At 44.6% G+C, this 20,250-nt stretch overlaps 1 protein-coding gene across 1 annotated transcript in view; it reads left to right on the forward strand.

Annotated features, from left to right (window-relative positions):
• The window catches only part of LOC147663167 (vomeronasal type-2 receptor 1-like), a 31,179-nt gene extending 13,363 nt beyond the window's left edge, over positions 1–17,816 (forward strand). Inside the window, exon 3 of the mRNA XM_086950619.1 lies at positions 16,890–17,816. Coding sequence (XP_086806745.1) covers positions 16,890–17,816 — 927 coding nt within the window. The remainder of the gene's footprint in view (positions 1–16,889) is intronic.
• Positions 17,817–20,250: the final 2,434 nt, after the last annotated feature.

Genomic DNA, 20,250 nt, shown 5'->3' on the forward strand with positions numbered 1-20,250 from the left:
TGGCGGCCAAGCTGGTACTTTCTCGCTCGCGCACTGCCTTCTCCATGGCACTCATGGATTTACATTGTCTGCCTGTCCCTCAACGGATCCTACTACCTAGACGAGTCTAGACGATGCATAGCGGTGCAGACGTGCATTCGTGGGTGCAGAGCAGAGTCCTGAACAGATTGAAGACAAAGCGAGAGAGAGAGGGACCGACTCAACTGCCAGGATGGAAAGACGCACGCCTAAGGTGAGGTGTTCTAAGCTAGTGTAGTACATACATATATATATTCACTGAAAAAACCATAGGTTTCACATCTGTTATAATTAGGAATTAGCATTTAAAAAACCTATTAAATTTACTGAAAAAACCATAGGTTTTACACCAGTTATAGTTAGCTGGAAATTTACTGACATAAAACCATTGAAATTCCACGTTATAGTTAGTTGGACTCACTATAACTTGAGAGTGTAATGCACTGCTGATGACTTCACATATTACATCACTCATGACATGGTCAGTGACATCACTCATGACATCACTGATGACACCATCCAGTGAATGTGGGCCTTTCTGAAAAATAAATATGTTTTATATATGTATATGTAAAGGTCAATGGAAGAATAAATGTTTAAATAAGTGTCTTAATGGATGTTTTTAAAAAAAATGATTGGTTAACTGGCTTATTAAGTGTATTTTAGTGAATACATATATTAGCGAATATTGTTTAAATATTTAAATGTTTGTATCAGTGTTTCACTTTGTGTATAAGTGGCTGCATCGGTTGGTGAGTAGCTACATGTGTGTGTATATGGGTTATTAGATGTTTTTTTTAGTATCAGTATGAGTGTCTGTATGGTTTGGTGGGGGTATTATTTAGCACATAGATGCATCAATGACTGACTCACTGTTTGTATGTGTTTGGAAGACGGCATATGTGCAGGAATGTATGGATGGATGAGTGTGTATATGTGTGTTAGTGAGTGAATGACTGTCTCACTAGTGTCTTTATCAGTAACTACATATGTTTTAATCTAGTGTATGTGAGTATTGATGTATATAAGTGAGTATATGTGAGAGTGAGAGATTGTAAGAGTTCCTGTTTAAATAAGTATGTGTTTCTATAAGTGATTGTTTAAGAGAGTAAGTATGTGTAATTTTCCTTAGAAGTAAGGTGGTAGTGTGTGTATAGCTGTATATGCAAATAAATGGATGTTCAATAGTTTATTTGCATGTGTGAGTATGTGTGTGAGCAACATTTGGAAGACTGCCGATGTGTTAGGATGTATAGGTGTATCACTACATATGATGAGTGAGTATATGTATGAGTGACTATATAGAACTGTTGGTGAATTAGTGGATGTGTCTATAAATGGTGGAATTACTGAATTGGTTGTTGTAACTGGGTGGGTATCTCCGTTTTTTTGAAAATTTTTGTTTCTATTTTTGAATATGCGTTTCAAGGGTTACAGTGAAAGGAGGTCTGTCACAAGGATGATGTCATCAGTGATGTCATGAGTGATGTCACTGACCATGTCATGAGTGATGTAATATGTGACGTCATCAGCAGTGCATTACACGCGCAAGTTATAGTGAGTCCAACTAACTTTAACGTGGAATTTCAATGGTTTTATGTCAGTAAAATTTCCAGCTAACTATAACTGGTGTGAAACCTATGGTTTTTTCAGTGAATTTAATAGGTTTTTTAAATGCTAATTCCTAACTATAACGGATGTGAAATCTATGATTTTTTAAGTGAATTTCATAGTTTTTTTAAATGCTATTTCCTAGCTATAACTGGTGTGAAACCTATGGTTTTTTGAGTGAATTTCATAGGTTTTTTAAATGCTAATTCCTAACTATATATAAGGCCCCAAACCTATATTTTTTTCTTTGAATTTCAAAATGTTGTTAATAGCAAATGTCTATAGCTATAAAATGTAATATTTTTGAAAAAGAATGAATCCTATATTTTATTTGCATTTAAAACAATTTTTTTAATGTATATATATATATATATATATTTTTTTTTTTTTTAAACCCTGGAGCGCTCCCGGGGCGCGCCCCGGTGAGCGCCCCGGAAGGCGTAGTCTTTTGAAGCGCCTCAGGGCGTGCTCTGGAGAGCGTCCCGTTAGCGCTATTGCCGTGAATGAAAACATCATCGTGACGTATTGCGTAGCCGCGTCCACGTGATACGCACGGCGTAAGCGCACCCGGAAGCACTCGAGCGAATACGATCGCGCAACAGGGGCGCACCGCGTCGGTCATGTGACCTGAAAATAACACTTTTTATTGGTGCAGAACAGTTTTGGTTCCATAATGATGAAATCCCTGGTCTTGTGACCTGAAAATAACACTTCTCATTGGCTCAGGCCTTTTTTTTTCCAAATGATGAAAGACCCCACCTTTTTTCTTTATTCTGACTTTGTCCTTTGACTTAGGAAGACCTGTTTGCAATCTTTGAGGTATATTTTGTACTTTGAAATGGTTTCAATAGCAGCAGCAGCTGGAGCATCTGCACCACCACCACCACCACGACCACCAAGAGGACCACCACAAGATTACATTGGTGGTCAACAAGAGGAGGAGGAGGAGGAGGAGGAGAAGGAGGAGGAGGGGAGGCCAAGATGGCTGCAAGAACACAATACCCCATACCAGCCAAAACCACACATTGTATGGGAGTTTTTTTCGATCCCAGAGGGCAAGAAAAAAGTCAATGCGGCCAAGGTGACTTGCCTAATCTGTGGCATGGAACTTTCCAGCGGGAACCCTAATAAAAAATACTCTTTTGGAAACAACACCATGATTCGCCACATGCAGCACAGGCATCCGATGAACTATTCTGCTGTAGAGATGAGGGAACTGGCCAGTAACCCTCCCCAATCTTCAAGCACCACCTCCAAAAGAAAGCAACCCACTCCATCGGGACCAGAGGCAAGGGAGACGATCCCTTGCATTCAGCCACGGTTTGCGGATTTCCGTATAACATGTATCCATTGTGGTAAGACCATCTCCTATTGTGAACTGAGCATAAAGCTTATCGTCCTTGCTGGGGACAATCAAAAATGCCCCAAAAACCCTAATTTTTTCCTTCTTTTTTTTTGCTCCAGTTGAGCCATTTTCAATTCCCTGTTTTTTAGTTTCTCCCCATAAAAATAACAATATATAATAGTTCATAAAAGCCAAAAAAAGTAGAAAATGTTCCAAAACACAAAAAAAATATAAAACAACAAAAAGAAGAAAAAAAACAGTTCTTTTTAGAACTACCTCCAAATTATAAAAAAAGGCTACATTTTTTAATAACTCCGTCATTCTTCTTTCCCCATGGGCCGCTCCCCGGTCCGCTCCCCGGTGCGAGTACCGGGCGCTCCCCCAACGCAAATCAAAATTTTTTTTACAAAAATTTGCACCGCGGGGCCCTTTTATAGCCCCCACATCAAACCTAAGGGGTCAGGGAGGTCTACCCTGCCCCTTATGGTCATTTCCCCCTTTTTTTTCCCACCTCTTGTGTCTCTATCCTACCGAGACACAAGATGGCGGCCAGTCCAGTCTGTTTTGAATGTTTACAGACACCCGAGAGCCAATCTGCTTTCCGTGCGCACCTCGCGTGTCGCGCCCGCTGCGCTCCCCAGTGCGCGTACCGGGGCGCGGCCATAGATATATATATTTTTTTGAACCTAAATTACTCAAAATCCACTGGAGCACATATCTTGAGACATAGCAAAGGCACATCGAGCTACCAGTCCCTACAATTTTGCCAAGTTTTGTGGAAATCCATTCAGCCGTTCGGGCTAAAAGTGGGTTCGCCCACCCTATGGAAATTAACATGGGGAAAACACGTTTTGGGACCCCCTTTTATCTCGGCCCCCACTTGACGAATGCCCCCCAAACTTTAAAGGAAGGACCGGAGCTCCGCGAGGCAAATTTGAGGAAATTTTCAGGCAGATTCGTCAACCGGCGCCAAAGTTATTCCAAATAGAATTTTGAGATTTTGCATTGAAAAAAATCCTAACTATAACTACCTACTGGCGACCGCCAGTAGGTAATATATATAATCATCTATTTGCTCCCCTTTTAGGTCATAGGTAGTGACTAAGCTAAATTATGTTTCTTTTGTTCATTCTGCTATGCTGCCGTACAGAAGGATGGGATATTCCCTTCAGAGAAGGTAACTGATAATGGGGGGAGAGTGTGAGCTTCATTTGAGCTTCATTTGAGGAATAACTTTTAAAGGTGAATCCTTATTAGTGTAGATGCAGTAGTTAGGAGGCTAAGTACAGATCGTCGGGTGACGTTAAAGAATCGTCGGGTGACATTAAAGAATCGTCGGGTGACGTTAAAGAATCGTCGGTGACGTTAAAGAGTCAGTTATTCAGTGAGGTGACTATAGGATGCAATATGGAATTCCTTAGATGTTAGTGGTATCTTGGATTATACAGGCTTGTAAATAGTTCTTTTCCCATTCTCAGGTGGGTATTCTAGATATTATGTGTTATATGGCCTGAGAAGGGTGGGGTTGCGGGACGACTGGGTTAGGTATGATTGGTAGGCTGCTTAGTTAGAGAATCCGGTTGTTACATGTGTAGTACATGATGGTGCATTCTGATCACATTCCAAGACCCAAGACGTCCACCTAAAACCAACAACAGCAGCAACACAAGAACAGCACAGACCACTTTTTGTTTCGTCGACCAAACTTTTTGTATGTGAACAGGGGGAATTATGGATGCTCTTCATCAGCAACCATTCTGCCAAAGGGGTGCATAGCAAATGATAAAGCAAGGGGGGAAAATTGCTAGTAAGAGATGTATACAAGTTCCCAGTGTCCGTCTGAGCCTCACTGATTCAGGCTCCTATAGTTAATCAAAATTTTGGTGCTCTAGGAGCAACAGCGGTGGAGCATGCTCTGTCCTATGCTCTTGATGTATCCCACGACGATCAGGATAATGTACCCCCCAAATGAGTACATTTGATCTATCCTGTCCAATGTTCAAACAGTGCATAAATCTCACATCACACTAAACTTGCTCCTTTGTTACTACAGCAAAGTACACCCTAACTTGCACAGTTCATCCCTGTCTGATCTGACTTCTCTTTTTCTGCACTATGCCACATCTGTGGTGGCAGATTGTTCTTGGTGATTCAAAGGACAGAGGGATCAGCAAAAAAAGGAGTTCCTGATTACCTCTTATTCTGGTGGCAAAGCCTCATTCCGGATGTCATCATTATCCTTGTCACTTTGCGTCCATATGTGTACTGTGTTGCTGAATGGAACAGAACAAGGAATCTGCTCACATTCCTGGTCAGTTCCCCCCTCCTTGACCCACCGATCATAGGGTAACAGCAGGGGCACCCTCCTACAATGGCAGGCATTAATCCATTTCTTCCGGACAGAAACGTTAACGGCGGTGCAGGTTGCTAACAAGACCTGGAGTGGTCCCTTCCTTCACAGCTCCAAACTATTCTTTTACTGAAAGTTTCAAACCAATATGTAATCACCAAGCTGAATATCATGTCTGGGCCCCTCTGGCATAGATGGTAGGGTCTACCAGACCTGTTAGTAAATAGAACGCACATTTTCAGTTAACTGGCACAGGTAATCAATCAACAAGGGGATATTCAACATCAGTGAACCGTCGAGGGACGCCCCAAACATTTGCCGGGAGTCCAAACATGACCTCTTACTGTGACAATCCAACCTTAGAATGTTCTGTAGTTTTGTTGACAAAAGTGCTAATGGTAAAGCATCTGGCCCCTGTAACCCTGTTGTCTCCTGAGTCTTTGACATTTTCAATTTGAGAGTACCATTATACTTCTCAAACAGGCCTGCTGACTGTGGCTGGTTTTCAGCAGGATCTTTCTCTTTTATGTGCAAGCCATCACAAATTAGTTGAATGACCTTGGCATTGAAATGACTTTCCTCATCACTCCCAATCAAGCGGGGCAAGCATGAAACGAGGAAAGAACTCCTTCAGGAGTATCTTTGCTGTCCTAACAGCTGTATTGTCTTTAGTAGGATAAGCTTCAACCCGTATACTAAAAGCTCAAACAACCACTAAAACAGAATTCAAATGATTGCACTGCTCCAGTTCTATAAAGACCATCTGCAGGAATTCAAAAGTAGTTGGTGTGAAATTGCCTGGTGGGGTAGGAGTACCTTTTCCTGCATTGTGCATCATGGATACAGTAAAATGAATATAGCATGTCACACTAATAGATTGCGTTCTTTTTCAACATTGTTGTTACAATGACTGCATTGTTAGTAGGCAATACCTTCACATCGCAAGTCATTAGATTGACTTGCTGTAGGGGGCGTGCTGGACTTAGGAATAATATTATTTACTATTCCTACTCCAGTTTGTGCAACAGTAGGGAAGGTGTTGAAATTAATTTCCAATACCTTAGCGCCCCGTACAGCAAGTCGCTCTAATGACTTGCGATGTAATGGTATTGGGTACCAAAAATGCAGTTGTTGTAACAACTGCTTTGTAATAGCACTACGATATAATGACTGTGTTGTAAACACTGTTTCCCCTATAGAATTCTTCACTAAATGTGCAGGAGTCTTCGAAATGTTCTCATACTGCCTTACAGGATCTAACAACTTGCACATACCCTTATCGCTAATGTGGGATGGGCCGTGGGCCATTGTAACTACAGGGAGAACATATGCATCTGGCAACATCCATCTCTGCTTCCCTTACTTGTCAATTTGCTAACTCTTCTCCTGTGGCTTCACTTTGAGTTTCCTTCACATTCTCAAGTCTGTCTTCAAACATAGTATTTTAAGGCACCCACCTCCCTGAGGGGCACAACACTTCACTATAGGCAACTTCTTTGGGAGTGTCAAATGCAGATAGAAACCGCATTATAAGGTGCCCATGGTGAATCCAGTATAAAGTGAAGTAAGAAATCCTTTACTCATGCCACTGCGCTGCTGCCACAGCTATCGCCAAGCCCAGCCACGGTCCGAGGGGACTACAATGTTGATTTGGACGCTCCTTGCCTGGCAATGTGTTCCTTCCTGACGCGAGTGCTGGGAACTACATCCCCCAGCGTCCCTTTGCAGCGCCGGACACAGAGACACACCTAAGTACCAGGAGGAGCTTTAAAACTCCACAAGGGCTCCTGCAGCGCGTCTCCCTTTATTCACGCCACTGCCGCTGCTGTCACAGCTATCGCCAAGCCTAGCCACAGTACCAGGGGACTGCAACGTCGATTTGGACGCTCCTTGCCTCGCATTGTGTTCCTTCTTGATGCAGATGCCGGAGACTACATCCCTCAGCGTCCCCTTGCGGCGCCGGACACAGCATCAAGCCTAAGCACCAGGAGGAACTTTAAAACTCCACATAGGGCTCCCGCAGCGTGGGTCCCTTTACTCACGCCACTACCGCTGCTGCCATAGCAATCGCCAAACCAAGCCACGGTCCGGGGGGACTGCAATGTTGATTTGGACGCTCCTTGCCTCGCATTGTGTTCCTTCCTCACACGGGTGCCAGGGACTACATCCCACAGCGTCCCCATGCGGTTCTAGACACAGCACCATGCCTAAGCACCAGGAGGCACTTTAAAAACTCCACAAGGGCTCCCGCAGCGCGGGACATCCGCGGGCGTGCCCAGGAGCTGCCCGGCAAAGCCTGGGCCAAGGGCAGGCCCGTCCGCACCCATTAGCGACTCGCTGAGACTGGACTGGGCCACCCCCCAAACGTTCGAACATTGACATCTGTCGGGTAAGCCCAATTATTTGTGTTAAACCCAGTTTAGAGGGCGTGGGCCCCCAGTAGCTGCTATATAGACTGTTTTCTTGCATATACTTAATCCTGGTCCCTAATTACTGGGTTTCCTTGTTCTTGCAAGTTGAGAGTTACGGTTATGAGTAATCGCAAGGGCCCTGCTGCCACATTAGATGCCTTTATCATAAGAGCAGAATCATTATTGAACCACGAAATCCAACTAGCAGAAAGGCGGTTATCTCTTGACCCTACTAATGCCTCTACAAATAGGTTACCGTTTTCCCCTAAACCTATAGACAATCTGCAAACAACCCCTCTGAGCCTTACAATAATGGTCAAAAATGACTCGCGGCCATCAAATATCGCAAGTATCGTTAGAGGCGAAGAGTAGCTCATCTAGTCCTGGTATAACATCCAGGCTACGGAAGCAAAGTTTGCTTGTGGGGAAAAAGGGGCAAGAACAGCGTGTACACAAGAAAGACAATCCTGCTGCGAGGAACTCAAAGGTGAAGAGAGGAGTGGGCCAACTAAAGCGAAAAAATTAGATTGTTATGCAGAAGAACAAATGTTATCTAAAAATTCAGTCAGCACACAGACAGAACCAGATTATGCTCCATATACCTTCCAGACAGAGGAAATAGTGGGAAGGTTAGAGCACACAATAAAAATGTCCCTAGAATCTGAGCTTAAGGCAAGGGTAAGCCAGTTGGAGGATCGCACGAGTGCGAATTTAAGCTTGTTAGATAATAAAATGGAGCAGCTGAATACTATATTAGGGCACTCGAGGTTGAGTGATGGCTTTACTTGCACAAATATTCAGGAGGGACGACCCCGAGCACAGACACAATTGCAAATGCAATCACAAATTGAGGGTTGGGTCACCAATTGTAAAGATGGAACGTGCAGGAGGGGTAATGTGCCCAGAGATGCACCTCTACTTATATCTAACAACTTGGAACACCTTAAAGAGGGGCATATTGGGGGCAGGCTGCAGGCTATAGCTGTAACAGAAATGAGCCTGACAAATAGACCGCAAGTTCAAATAGCCCCTGATAGAACAGGCAGTCACAGTAATATACAGTCCAAAAGGTACAGATTTAATTCCAAATGAGGAGGTTTTACAGTTACCCCCAGCATCATGTCCATATGTATTAGTGTTAGCTGGAGTCCCTGCCTTAAGAAGAGAGCAGAAGGAAACTTGAGCTAACCTACAGGATAAAGTAGTGGACTGGCTATTGAAATTTAAACCTTTCCGCCCACTAAACATTGAAGATATTCTTATGGTTCGCAGAGTAGGGTGGCTGGGGGAATCGCCTAAGAACATAAGAGGAGATTGCCTGGTGATTAACTTTAGATGCCCCCAACTGGTTAGGAATATATTAAATGTCCAAGAAGAGAGCTCGCTTTAAAATGCTTGTATCTGTACTCTCCCATTAGGTTATTTATATAGACCACCGATTGGGAGCAGTACTAATAATGTGGGCACACTTCTACTTGCAAAAAGATTTGAAGGACTATTGTCCTTAGATGATCAAGACTGACTACATATAGCAAATGCCTATGCAGTGCCCCGGTTAAAAATTATCTGGGGTACCTGGACAGTGCACAGATGTACAGAGTGTTCCAATGGTTAGGACAAATGAGCCATTAAAGCAGAGTTAAACGGAGCCTGAATTGATGTTACAGGTTTCCTGTTTAAAGCCATACCTGGATTATCCTTTAAATAACAAAAAAGTAATACAATCAAATGAAAATTCAGGAGTTAGGCGACATTCAACCATATAACTGAGTAAGAATTTGGAAGTGCAGCTCACCTCATGGAACATAGCAGGGCTAAATAGGAATCTAGCAGATATGATTTGGAACGAATACATAGAACAGAGTGATAATATTCTCCTTCAGGAGACTTGGTTACTGGAAACCTCCCACAGAGTAGGCTTTAAGACATTCAGTGTGGACGCTAGCCCATCATCAAGGGGTAGACCATCAGGGGGTCTGGTAATATGGATAAGAATCACACTCAAAATTGATATTGTTCCATTGTATATACCATCATGTGATATGACCGGTCTAAACATGGTTACTAGGGATGGTGAAGACTTATTTTTAATCAACATCTTTAATAGGTCAAGTTGTAGCAACAAAGAATGACTAGTTATAGAGCAGTTGGACTCCTTTTTAGATGGCTTAGGGCCTAAATCGAGGTTGATCGTAGGTGGTGACTTTAATTGAAATTTGGAACCTGTAATAGGTTTTAACAAGCTTTTTAACAAACAAGATATGGCAATTAATATCCCAGCTCTAGAAAGTAATAGGTAGGTAGAGTGTACGGTGGCAGTGGCCCAAATATTGAAGTTTACCATGGGTCATGAGCTGAGAGCATGTAATGGGCGCTTACCTTCGGATAGGCCAAATGTACATACATTCTGTAGAGGCAGCTCACGGAGCAATATTGACTATATATTGGTTTCTGTAGAGTTGTGGTCATATGTTGTAGATTTTAATATTGACCCCAGATCCGAGAGTGATCATCGACCCCTAAAGTTTACGATAACATCACAACTTTTCATATCTATCCCAGTGGGTGAAAGAGAGAATAGTATCACTGAGGACAATAGGCGAGATGTTAAGAGGCCATAAATTTTATATTCGATCTATGACCAACATTTACAGCACCTTTACTGAGATAATGACACCCTTCCTAGAGTTCCCAGTTGAAAAAATCCCAGTGCTGGCTTTACACAATAATTTGATAAATGCCCTAGCTCCGATATTAAGTAACATACCCAAAGAAAGGAACAGAGACGGTAATGGGCACAACGGGATGGGAGTTCCTTGAAATAACAAAGACTGTCGGGCAGCTAAGACAGAACTAAGTCAAGCAATCAAAAGTAACAACATATTAATAGTAAGGGAAAAGAGATATAATTACAAAAGATCACTCGCAAAAGCAAAAAAAGAATGAGACAAAGATAATTGCACAGATTTAATAAATGCAGCCAAGTCCAAAGATCAAGCCGTCTTTTGGAGAATAATAAAGAAAGGGAATAAAATGGGTAGGTCTAATAAAGACCTGTTCCTAGATGAGAAAACATGGGTTGAACATTTTTCTAGGCTGTACTTGGATACAAACTGTGATCTGTTTGCCGTAACTAAAGACTTAGAGCTAGCCGCAAAGGCTGCCAATATGCAGTTTAGCCTGGATGATAAAGTACCAGGAGATTTATTGAAACAGGATTCCGAGGTTTTGGGACCACATATACATTTTCTATGTAATTCAATAGTTACAGGCACACCAATACCTGAAACGGTGAAACGGGCAGAGATTGTGATGATTTTCAAAAAGGGGAACCGGCATGATCCTGCAAATTATCGCCCTATCAGTTTAATCGATATTTTACTCCTGAGGCCAATCGGTTTCTACTATAAGATGATTGAACGTGGTTATGTACGTCAGCAGGTCTTGAAACCCTTGACTGAGAGTTATAAGCTCCTGATCCAAGGACATCATATGGGATTTTCTGTCAAACAATTTTCTCATTTCTAAGAAAAAGTCTGTAAACCTTGCTTGCTCACCCTAAGGGTGACAGGTATGCGCAGATGTGGGCCCTGCGCTCACTGTGCTACTGGAATCAAGCTATCCTAGCTGAAGAGTGGTGAAACCCCGAAACAGGTCCTAGGATGCTTGTTTCTGGTCCAGGGAGGACCTGGCTTGGCAGTTCGGGCTGACTGTTCCCATGAGGCACAGGGTCAAGACTGATTTGCATATGGCAAGGTCTAAACTTGGGTGGCATGGTGAGCAAAAGAATGATGGATTTAACCCAGATCTCTTGACTGATTTTTTCTGCATTCCGTCCATCAATTGTGTGTCTTTTGCATATCAAAGCAACAATCTCTGCAGCTTGAGCCAATTGGTAGGGACCTGTGATTTTTCTACTACCATACACAGTGTGCTGATAGTGTAAGCCTCAGTTGTAGTGCCAACTGGTATTTAAAACTAGAGCCATCTGCATTTCCAAAGATCTGGGCCCAAATCCTTCGTTTTTTTGCACTCCACACCACCCTGGGTTAGACAATGGCGATATGCAAACCAGACGTGGGTCCCAGGCACTCCACACCACTGGAGTCAAGCTAGCCGGGCTGATGAGAGGTGTTACCTCGAAACCGGTGCGGTCCTCGGATGCTTGATTCCGTTCTGGGAAGGACATGGCTTTTGTAGTTCGGACTGGACTGTTCCCATGGGGCACAGGGTCAAAGCTGATTTGCATATCGCCATTGTCTAACCCAGGGTGGTGTGGAGTGGAAAAAAAACGATGGATTTGGGCCCAGATCTTTGGACTGGGGTGAATGTGTGACATTGATCCACATTCTGTCCATCACCTGTTTTGTTTGCAATTGACGCCCTAAGTGCGCTGGGGATGCCCAGACGTGGGTCCCAGGCACTCCACACCACTGGAGTCAAGCTAGCCGGGCGGATGAGAGGTGTTACCTCGAAACCGGTCCGGTCCTCGGATGCTTGATTCCGTTCTGGGAAGGACATGGCTTTTGTAGTTCGGACTGGACTGTTCCCATGGGGCACAGGGTCAGAGCTGATTTGCATATCGCCATTGTCTAACCCAGGGTGGTGTGGAGTGCAAAAAAACGATGGATTTGGGCCCAGATCTTTGGACTGGGGTGAATGTGTGACATTGATCCACATTCTGTCCATCACCTGTTTTGTGTGCCCAATTAGAATACAGCAAAGAGTGATAATCAATCAAACAGCATTTGTAGAGTGTAACACTGTCACTCTTAGGGGAATCTGGGCGCTGCATCTCTGTTGAAGAGCTAGGCCTTGAGTCTCTTTCTGAAGTCTGTAACTGGAGGGGAAGGTTATTCTACGTCTTGGCAGGGATGTGGGAGAAGGAGCGGCCATGGCTATGACTGCGACGGATGCAGGCAGTGAGTGCGAGTCCAAGTGAAAAGGAGCAAAGGAATCTACAGGGTTGGTGGAAAGTCAGTCTGTGATTGATGTAGGCAGGTCCTAGGTCATGTAGGACTTTGTAGGAATGCTTGAGGATCTTGAAATTATATCTCTTCTAGATGCAGAGCTAGTGGAGATCACTCAATTGGGGGGCGATGTAAGTACATTTAGGGAGGTCCCGGTTGAGTATGACTGTAGTGTTCTTTATGATCTGGAGTTTTCTGAGGAGCTAGGTGGAGAGGCTGGTGTAGAAGGCATTGCCATAGTCTAGGTGACTGGTGACACGGGCCTACATGATGGTCTTTCTAGTGTTGTTTGTGATCCACCTGAAGATTCTGCAGAACAAGCGGATTGTGTGGAAGCTGGAGGAGGCATCTGCATTTACTTGTTGTTTCATTATCAGTGTGCTGTTGAGGTAAATGCTGAGGTTGCGTGCATGGTTGGCCAATGTTGATGTAGGTCTGAGCTTTGCAGGATTGCAGCTGTGGTCCCAAGTGGACGTGCTTGTCCAGAAATCAGAACTTCAGTTTTGTCGGAGGTGGGCTGGAGGCAGTTGTCTCTCATCCCGTAGGCTATCTTAGTCATAGCATTGCAGACGTTGGGCTTTGGAGTTGGTGGGGTCCTCAGTGAGCGAGAGGATCAGCTGAGTGTCATCTACCTAGGAGATTATATTGAGTCTGCGGCATCTGACGATGTCTCTAAGTGGGATCATGTAGATGTTGTACAGGGTGGGCTGAGGGATGATCCTTGTGGTATGCCACAAATGATGTCTTTGGGTAAGGAAGTGAATGGAGGCAGTCAGGTGATCTGTGTGCATCCTGTAAGGAAGGAGGAAATCTACTTGAGGGTGTATTGCTACATGCCTAAGTTGTAGAGTCTGTTGGTGAGGGGATTGTGGGAGATGGTGCTGAACACCATGAAGAGTTTGAGTCAGATCAGTGTTCCAGATTCTTCACAGTCAAGAAGTGTCCTGCTGTCATCTGTGGCAGGAATCAGCACTGTGTCAGTGTAGTGGTTGGCACAGAAACCAGATTGTGACTCATCCAGTAGGTGATTTTGTTCCAGGAATTCGGTAAGCTTCTGGTTGATGGCTTTCTTGAGTAGTTTGGCTGGGTAGGGGAACAGGGAGGTCAGCCTGTAGTTTTTTAGCACGCTGGGGTTGGTGGAGGCTTTCTTTAGGAGGGGTTTGATGTCTGAGTGTTTCCTTTTGTCTGGGAAGGTTGCTGTGGAATTTGAAATGTTGAGGATGCTGGTGGCTAGCACACTGATTGGATTCATTGTGAGGTTGTATAGGAGATGGAGCAAGGGACCGTAGGCACCCTAGAATGGATGGAAGTCATTATGGCTGAGGTGGTCAGGGCAGTGAGCCGAGACCAGGTGGTAATGTTTCACCTAATGATTGCTTGTTGGTAGGGATACTTGAGGGTTAAGGGTTAGAGGTTGAAGTTGTAGATGTTGGTGATCTTGCTATTCAAGTAGTTGGAGCCAGTGTTGGAAAGTTCTTGGGAGGGGTGGATAGTGTTCTCTATGGTTGTTGAGTTGGGGAATTCTTTGAATATTGTGAAGAGTTCCTTTTGAGTGGTTGGCCACAGAATCAATTCAGTGGTGATGGGCTGATGGCTGCCTTCTTGGGTTCTTTAATGTGCCAGTGATAGGTGCTGCTGTTCTGTCTTCTGGGTTCTTGTTGGTGTGCCAATGTTTCTCAAGTTGGTGGTAGTTGCTCTTGGTGGTCCTGAATTCTGGGGTGTACCAGCTGGCCTGTTTGGAGGACTTGTTGGATATAGGGGCGGCTTTGTCAGTGCTGCTGATGATCCAGACAGGCAAGTTCTAAACAGCCTGGCACAGGTCTGTTAAGGCCTCAGGTTGGGAAGTGGTGGGGGCCCATGACCACTGAGTTTTGGTGCCCTTGATCCAGCTGCAGTGGGGGATATCTAGGGCCTCGTGATGGTAAGCAGTAAGCTGGTGATGGTGTCGCCAGTCCAGGTGAGTTCTGAAATGAAATTAAATAACATTTATCAAACGCATGGTTACCTGGAGGCATCCCAGGCTGGTCCCTTAATGTGGCCGGTTGGTTAAGAATGCAAAGGAGGACCTCCTTAACTGGACAATGCTGCCTCTAAACCCCCTGGGGAGGGTGACCCTGTTTAAAATGATGATCCTCCTCAGATTCCTTTACATCCTACAGAATCCCCCCTTCTATTTTTCCAGGGCATGGTTCAGGGAGCTGGAGAGGAGGACGGTCCCTCATGGCTCTGTCGACCTGCCAGATTCCTTTTTACGATGGCGGTATGGGGATGACACAGTTGTATCTGTATTTCTTGGTGGTGCGCCTACTGGTTATCCATGAGTGGTTCAATGAGGGCTGGTTGGATCCAGCCCATAGGCTTGAACTGAGTGAACTGTGGCTCACGGACATCTTGACCATGATATATGGGGGGCCATTCCGACCCGAACGCTGGATGTGAAACACTCTATGTTGTTGGTCTGGCGGGCATTATTCCTGCACACCGGATGGACGGGGAATTTGACCCAATATACTCCCCTCTGGCAGAGGTTTTGCTCCGGGAGGTTAGTGGATTGCGAGGGTTCAGAACCCGGGACCTTATTGGCATCTCCCAGCTAGGGGACATATGGACAAGGGGATATATGCTGTTCTTCCAGGAGCTCCAAACTCGCTACTCCCTACATTTATCCCAGTTTTATAAATATTTGCAACTGAGACATGCCCTCCACATGCATATTATGGACGACATGAGGCTCCCTGAATACAGTCCCACTGAGGTCCAAACGATGTTGGGAGATTTAGGAAGGGGGGTTTCTCGTATGTACCCCACTCTCATTAACAACACTCCCACATCCTTAGAGAAGTTGAGGGATCAATGGGTGGATTGGAAGGGCCTCCTTGATGAGGTGGACTGTTGTGATGCCCTTATGGCCCCCAGAATAGTCACTGTTTCGGCCAAACTCAAGCTGGTTCAGCTCTACTATTTAAATGCTGCGTATCTCACTCCCCTGCACCTGAATAGAGCGGTTTTGCACCATGTGCAAGATGTAAGCATGCCCCAGCCGACTTCCTCCATATGGTTTGGTTGTGGCTCCACCTGGATCAGTTTTAGGGATCCATTGGAGTGGAGATAACAGAGGTATTTGGCTGGGAGGTTCCTCACGACCCACGTCACTCTTTGCTGGGGATCACTAATGGGCTGGATGGGCCCAGGAATGAAAAGTTGTTTTTCAACACAGCTATGATGGTGGCCCAGCTGGACATTGCATCGACCTGGTTAAGCCCTGACCCACCCACCCTGGAGAGGTGGTGAAGAGGGGAGGACTGGTGTGCGACCCAAGAGAATGCCCTTTATAAAGCTAAGAGATGTGTTAAGAAATACCGTAGAGTGTGGGGGAAGTGGTTGGGGAATGTGGAGGGTCTGGCTTGACCTGGTTCAAATTCCATCTATGTACTTTATGGGGAACGTGATTGGGGTATACAGTGCTTGTGCGAATGAACTGATACTTGTGATTTCCGTGTATTGGCTGAATTGCTCATGTGTTTTGAAAATCAATAAATATATATATATATTTCCATAGTTTACTGAAATATGAAATTGAATTAAAATTATTTGCTGACATTTAAAAAATAAAAACACCTTACAAAACATTTTTTGCATGTGTATTTATCATTTTTAAGAGGGTTGTAAAGTGAATTAAAATAATTTTAATTATTGTTAATAAAATGCATTGTTACATTATTAAAGAGACTATCAACATATTTTATAAGAAACATGCACTATATTTGTATATATGTATTACATTAATGAGTGTTTATTTATATTTATAACAATTTTTATTAATTTATTTTCATTGAAAAGCATTTCCTTTGAGGTTTCCTTTTAAGTCCCCCTTTTATTATTTGCTGGTGGCGGATGTTGGAGTACCAATGGTTGGCCATGTACTATGGTGGATTTACTACAGCTTTTTTTGTGTTTTAGTAGTTACTTGCACTTGAGGCCCATATTACATAGCAAATGTTGTTATGCTACATGGATTCAGCCCAGTTTATCCTGATGTTCTTTGTTGACAACTACAATCAGCTCTAACTAAAGATACGTTTTTTGGGATTTAAAGTCAGAGATGTGTAGCCTCCACATTTCATTCTCAGGGTTGTGCCAAAGTTCATCTCACATTGCTCACCTCGTATCTTTCTTCTTTGCAGATCAGTTATGGAGCTCAGAACCCTGTACTCAGTGACAGAGTGAGGTTTCCATCCTTGTACCGGACTGTCCCAACCGAGCTCTCCTTCTACATTGGAACTGCTCAGTTGTTAAAACATTTCGGATGGACCTGGGTGGGGGTCCTGACCACGGATGATGACAGCGGAGAGCTAGCGCTGCGACAACTGAGGAACGTGATTGGTCAGGTTGGAGGCTGCATTGAGTTCTCTTATATGTTTCCTGCTTATCTTTCTAGCTCTGACCCACTAAACCTGTGGACAGTCATGGAGGCTGTTAGGACCTCCACCGCACAGGTGATCATTCTCTACTGCAGTACAGTGAACGCTGCCCATTATTTCTCCTACAATGATTGGAGGACATTGCCTCCTAAAACTTGGATTTTGTCAGAGGCTATCTCTAATTTTGTCAACGTTGGATTCCCATTACATTTATTCAATGGAAGTCTGGCATTTTCGATCCAAAAAAAAGAAATTATGGGATTTAGAGATTTTCTCCATGGCGTCACTCCATGGAAGTTTCCAGGTGACACAGCCCTGGCTAATTTATGGGAGATGGGGTTCAGGTGTCTATTAATGGAAATAAATGTGACTGCCGATTCATCTAATGACTACTGCTCAGGAAACGAGACATTTAAAATGTTGAAGGAATATCACAAAACTAACTACAGTCTGATCCATTCTGTTCATACTGCTGTCTACGTATTGGCACATGCCTTACATAACATGTATTCATCAGACTCCAGACCAGGAACAGGAAGTGAAGCTTGGAGCTCAATGAAGAAACTGAAACGGTGGGAGGTAAAATCTAGCTCTTCCATCCTTTTCCCACCATCTTTCACTACTTTGAATCTCTTCCCAACACAATTTGTAGGTGTTGGACACGTTATCATCTTCAGAGAGTATATTTAAATATCTTAGGGCCCAGGTAACGGTCATCAGGTCCCAGGAAACCAACTTAGAGTCTCTTCTTATGCCTTGTTCCATGCTGCCTTGGGGAGAGATAAAAGCCTTCTAAGCACGGCCCCTTCTAATCTGTCCCATGTTGGATCAAGGGAAAATACCTCTTCCCAATACAGGCCCAACAAGGGATCTTCCCTTCGTAAGTCTTTAGTAGTGAAATATGGGTAAGCTCCTTCAAATCTACTATTAAATATTGATTTATTTCTGTATGTGAACTTGCTGAGCCATTCATCCGCCTTTAACCTGTTCTCACATCAGCCAATTGATGAGTCTGCAGAACCTCACACACAGAATCACAACCAGTGAAGCATCTCTTTCAATCAAGGATGGCCAGATGGCCTGTATTTGCAAATGCTTGTGGGTACTTGATGCCGAGTTGTGGCCTTTGTGGTTCAGCACAGATGGCTCACTGTAGGTTTCACAGCTCCAACAGGTCTCGGTCATTCAAGGTTGGCCAGATGCCCTGACTACACCAATGCTTGTTTGCATTTGATGCCAAATTGTGTGCCGCTGTGCTTCAGCACACATGGCTCACTGTAGGCTTTCCAACTCTCACATATCTCTTTCATTAAAGGATGTGCTGATGCACTGTCTTTGCCAATGATTCTTTATACTTGATGCCGGGCTGTGGCCTCTGTGGTTCAGCACAGAGGACTCACCCTAGACTTTACAGCTCTTACACATTTATTTCATTCAGGGATGGCAGATGTCCTGGCTTTGCCAATGTTTATTTGTGCTGGATGTGAGTTGCGGCCTTGGTGGTTCAGCACAAATGAATCACTGTAGGCTTTACAGCCCTCACACATCTCTTTCATTCAACGATGGCAGGTTTCCTGACTCACAAATGCTTGTTTGTAGTTAATGTTGAGTTCTAGAGGATCTGCCAGGTTCTGGTGGATTATCACAGAGGGCTCACCATAGGACTTTCCAGCTCTCACTCATCTCTATAATTTAATGATGACCAGATGTCATGGCTTTGCCATGGCTTGTCTGTACTTAAAGCAGAGTTGTGGCCTTGGGGTTCAGCACATCAGGTTCACAATAGACTTCACAGCTTTCTCATGTGTTTGCCATTCCAGTTTGGCCAGATGTCCTGGATTCACCAATGCTTGTTTGTTCTGGATACAGAGTTGTGGCCTGTGTGGCTCAGCACAGAGGGCTCACCATTGGGCTTTACAGCTCTCACATGTCTCTTTAATTCAGGGCTGGCCAGATGTTCTGGCTTAGCCAATGCTTGATTGTACGTGATGCTGAGTTGTGGCCTCTACGGCTCAGCCCAGAGGGCTCACTGTAGGCTCCACAGCTCTCACAAATCTCTTTCATTCAAGGATGGCAGATTTCCTGGCTTTGCCAATGCTTGATTGTACTTGATGCTGAGTTGTGTACTCTGTGGTTCAGCACAGAGCGCTCACTCTAGGCTTCACAGCTCTCACACGACACCGAGGCACAGCTTTTACTCCTGGTGTATTCCAAGATTCTCTTCAGGAGCTGCAGGGAGCTCTGCCTCTGACAGTCATTGTCTTGAGAGGGCTCAAGAGTCACTTCCTGGTATTGGGTGTCATGAGTGACACCTTCTGCTGGTGAATATTAAGGAAGAGGCAAGTGGAAATGTTTTACCTGTGATGCCTTGTGATGTTGTAAATGCCACTCTCTGACTTTAGATGTTAAGGATGTTTCCAGTGGGCAGCACTGGTGTCTTTCGATCAGCAGCTCCTTTCCCTGAGAGCTTGGATCAGCAGTTCCTCTCTCCTTAGAAGTGGTATCAGCTCCTCTCTCCCGGGGAGTTTGGATCAGCATCTCTTCTCTCCCTGGGAGTTTGGATCAGCAGCTCCTTTCCCTGAGAGCTTGGATCAGCAGTTCCTCTCTCCTTAGAAGTGGTATCATCAGCTCCTCTCTCCCGGGGAGTTTGGATCAGCATCTCTTCTCTCCCTGGGAGTTTGGATCAGCCGCTCCTCTCTCCCTGGGAGTTTGGATCAGCCGCTCCTCTCCTGAGGGGTTTGGATCAGCCGCTCCTCTCCTGAGGGGTTTGGATCAGCAGCTCTTCTCTCCCTGGGAGTTTGGATCAGCAGCTCCTTACTACTCACGAGCTTGGATCAGTAGCTCCTCTCTCCCTGGGAGTTTGGATCATCAGCTCCTCTTCTGAGGGGTTTGGATCAGCAGCTCCTCTCTCCCTAGGAGTTTGGATCAGCCGCTCCTCTCCTGAGGGGTTTGGATCAACAGCTCCTCTCCGGAGAGGTTTGAATCAACAGCTCCTCTTTCCCTAGGAGTTTGGATCAGCCGCTCCTCTTCTGAGGGGTTTGGATCAGCAGCTCCTCTCTCCCTAGGAGTTTGGATCAGCCGCTCCTCTCCGGAGGGGTTTGAATCAACAGCTCCTCTTCTGAGG

Source organism: Lissotriton vulgaris, unplaced genomic scaffold (assembly GCF_964263255.1).
Source record: "Lissotriton vulgaris unplaced genomic scaffold, aLisVul1.2 SCAFFOLD_2710, whole genome shotgun sequence".
Taxonomy (NCBI): Eukaryota; Metazoa; Chordata; class Amphibia; order Caudata; family Salamandridae; genus Lissotriton; species Lissotriton vulgaris.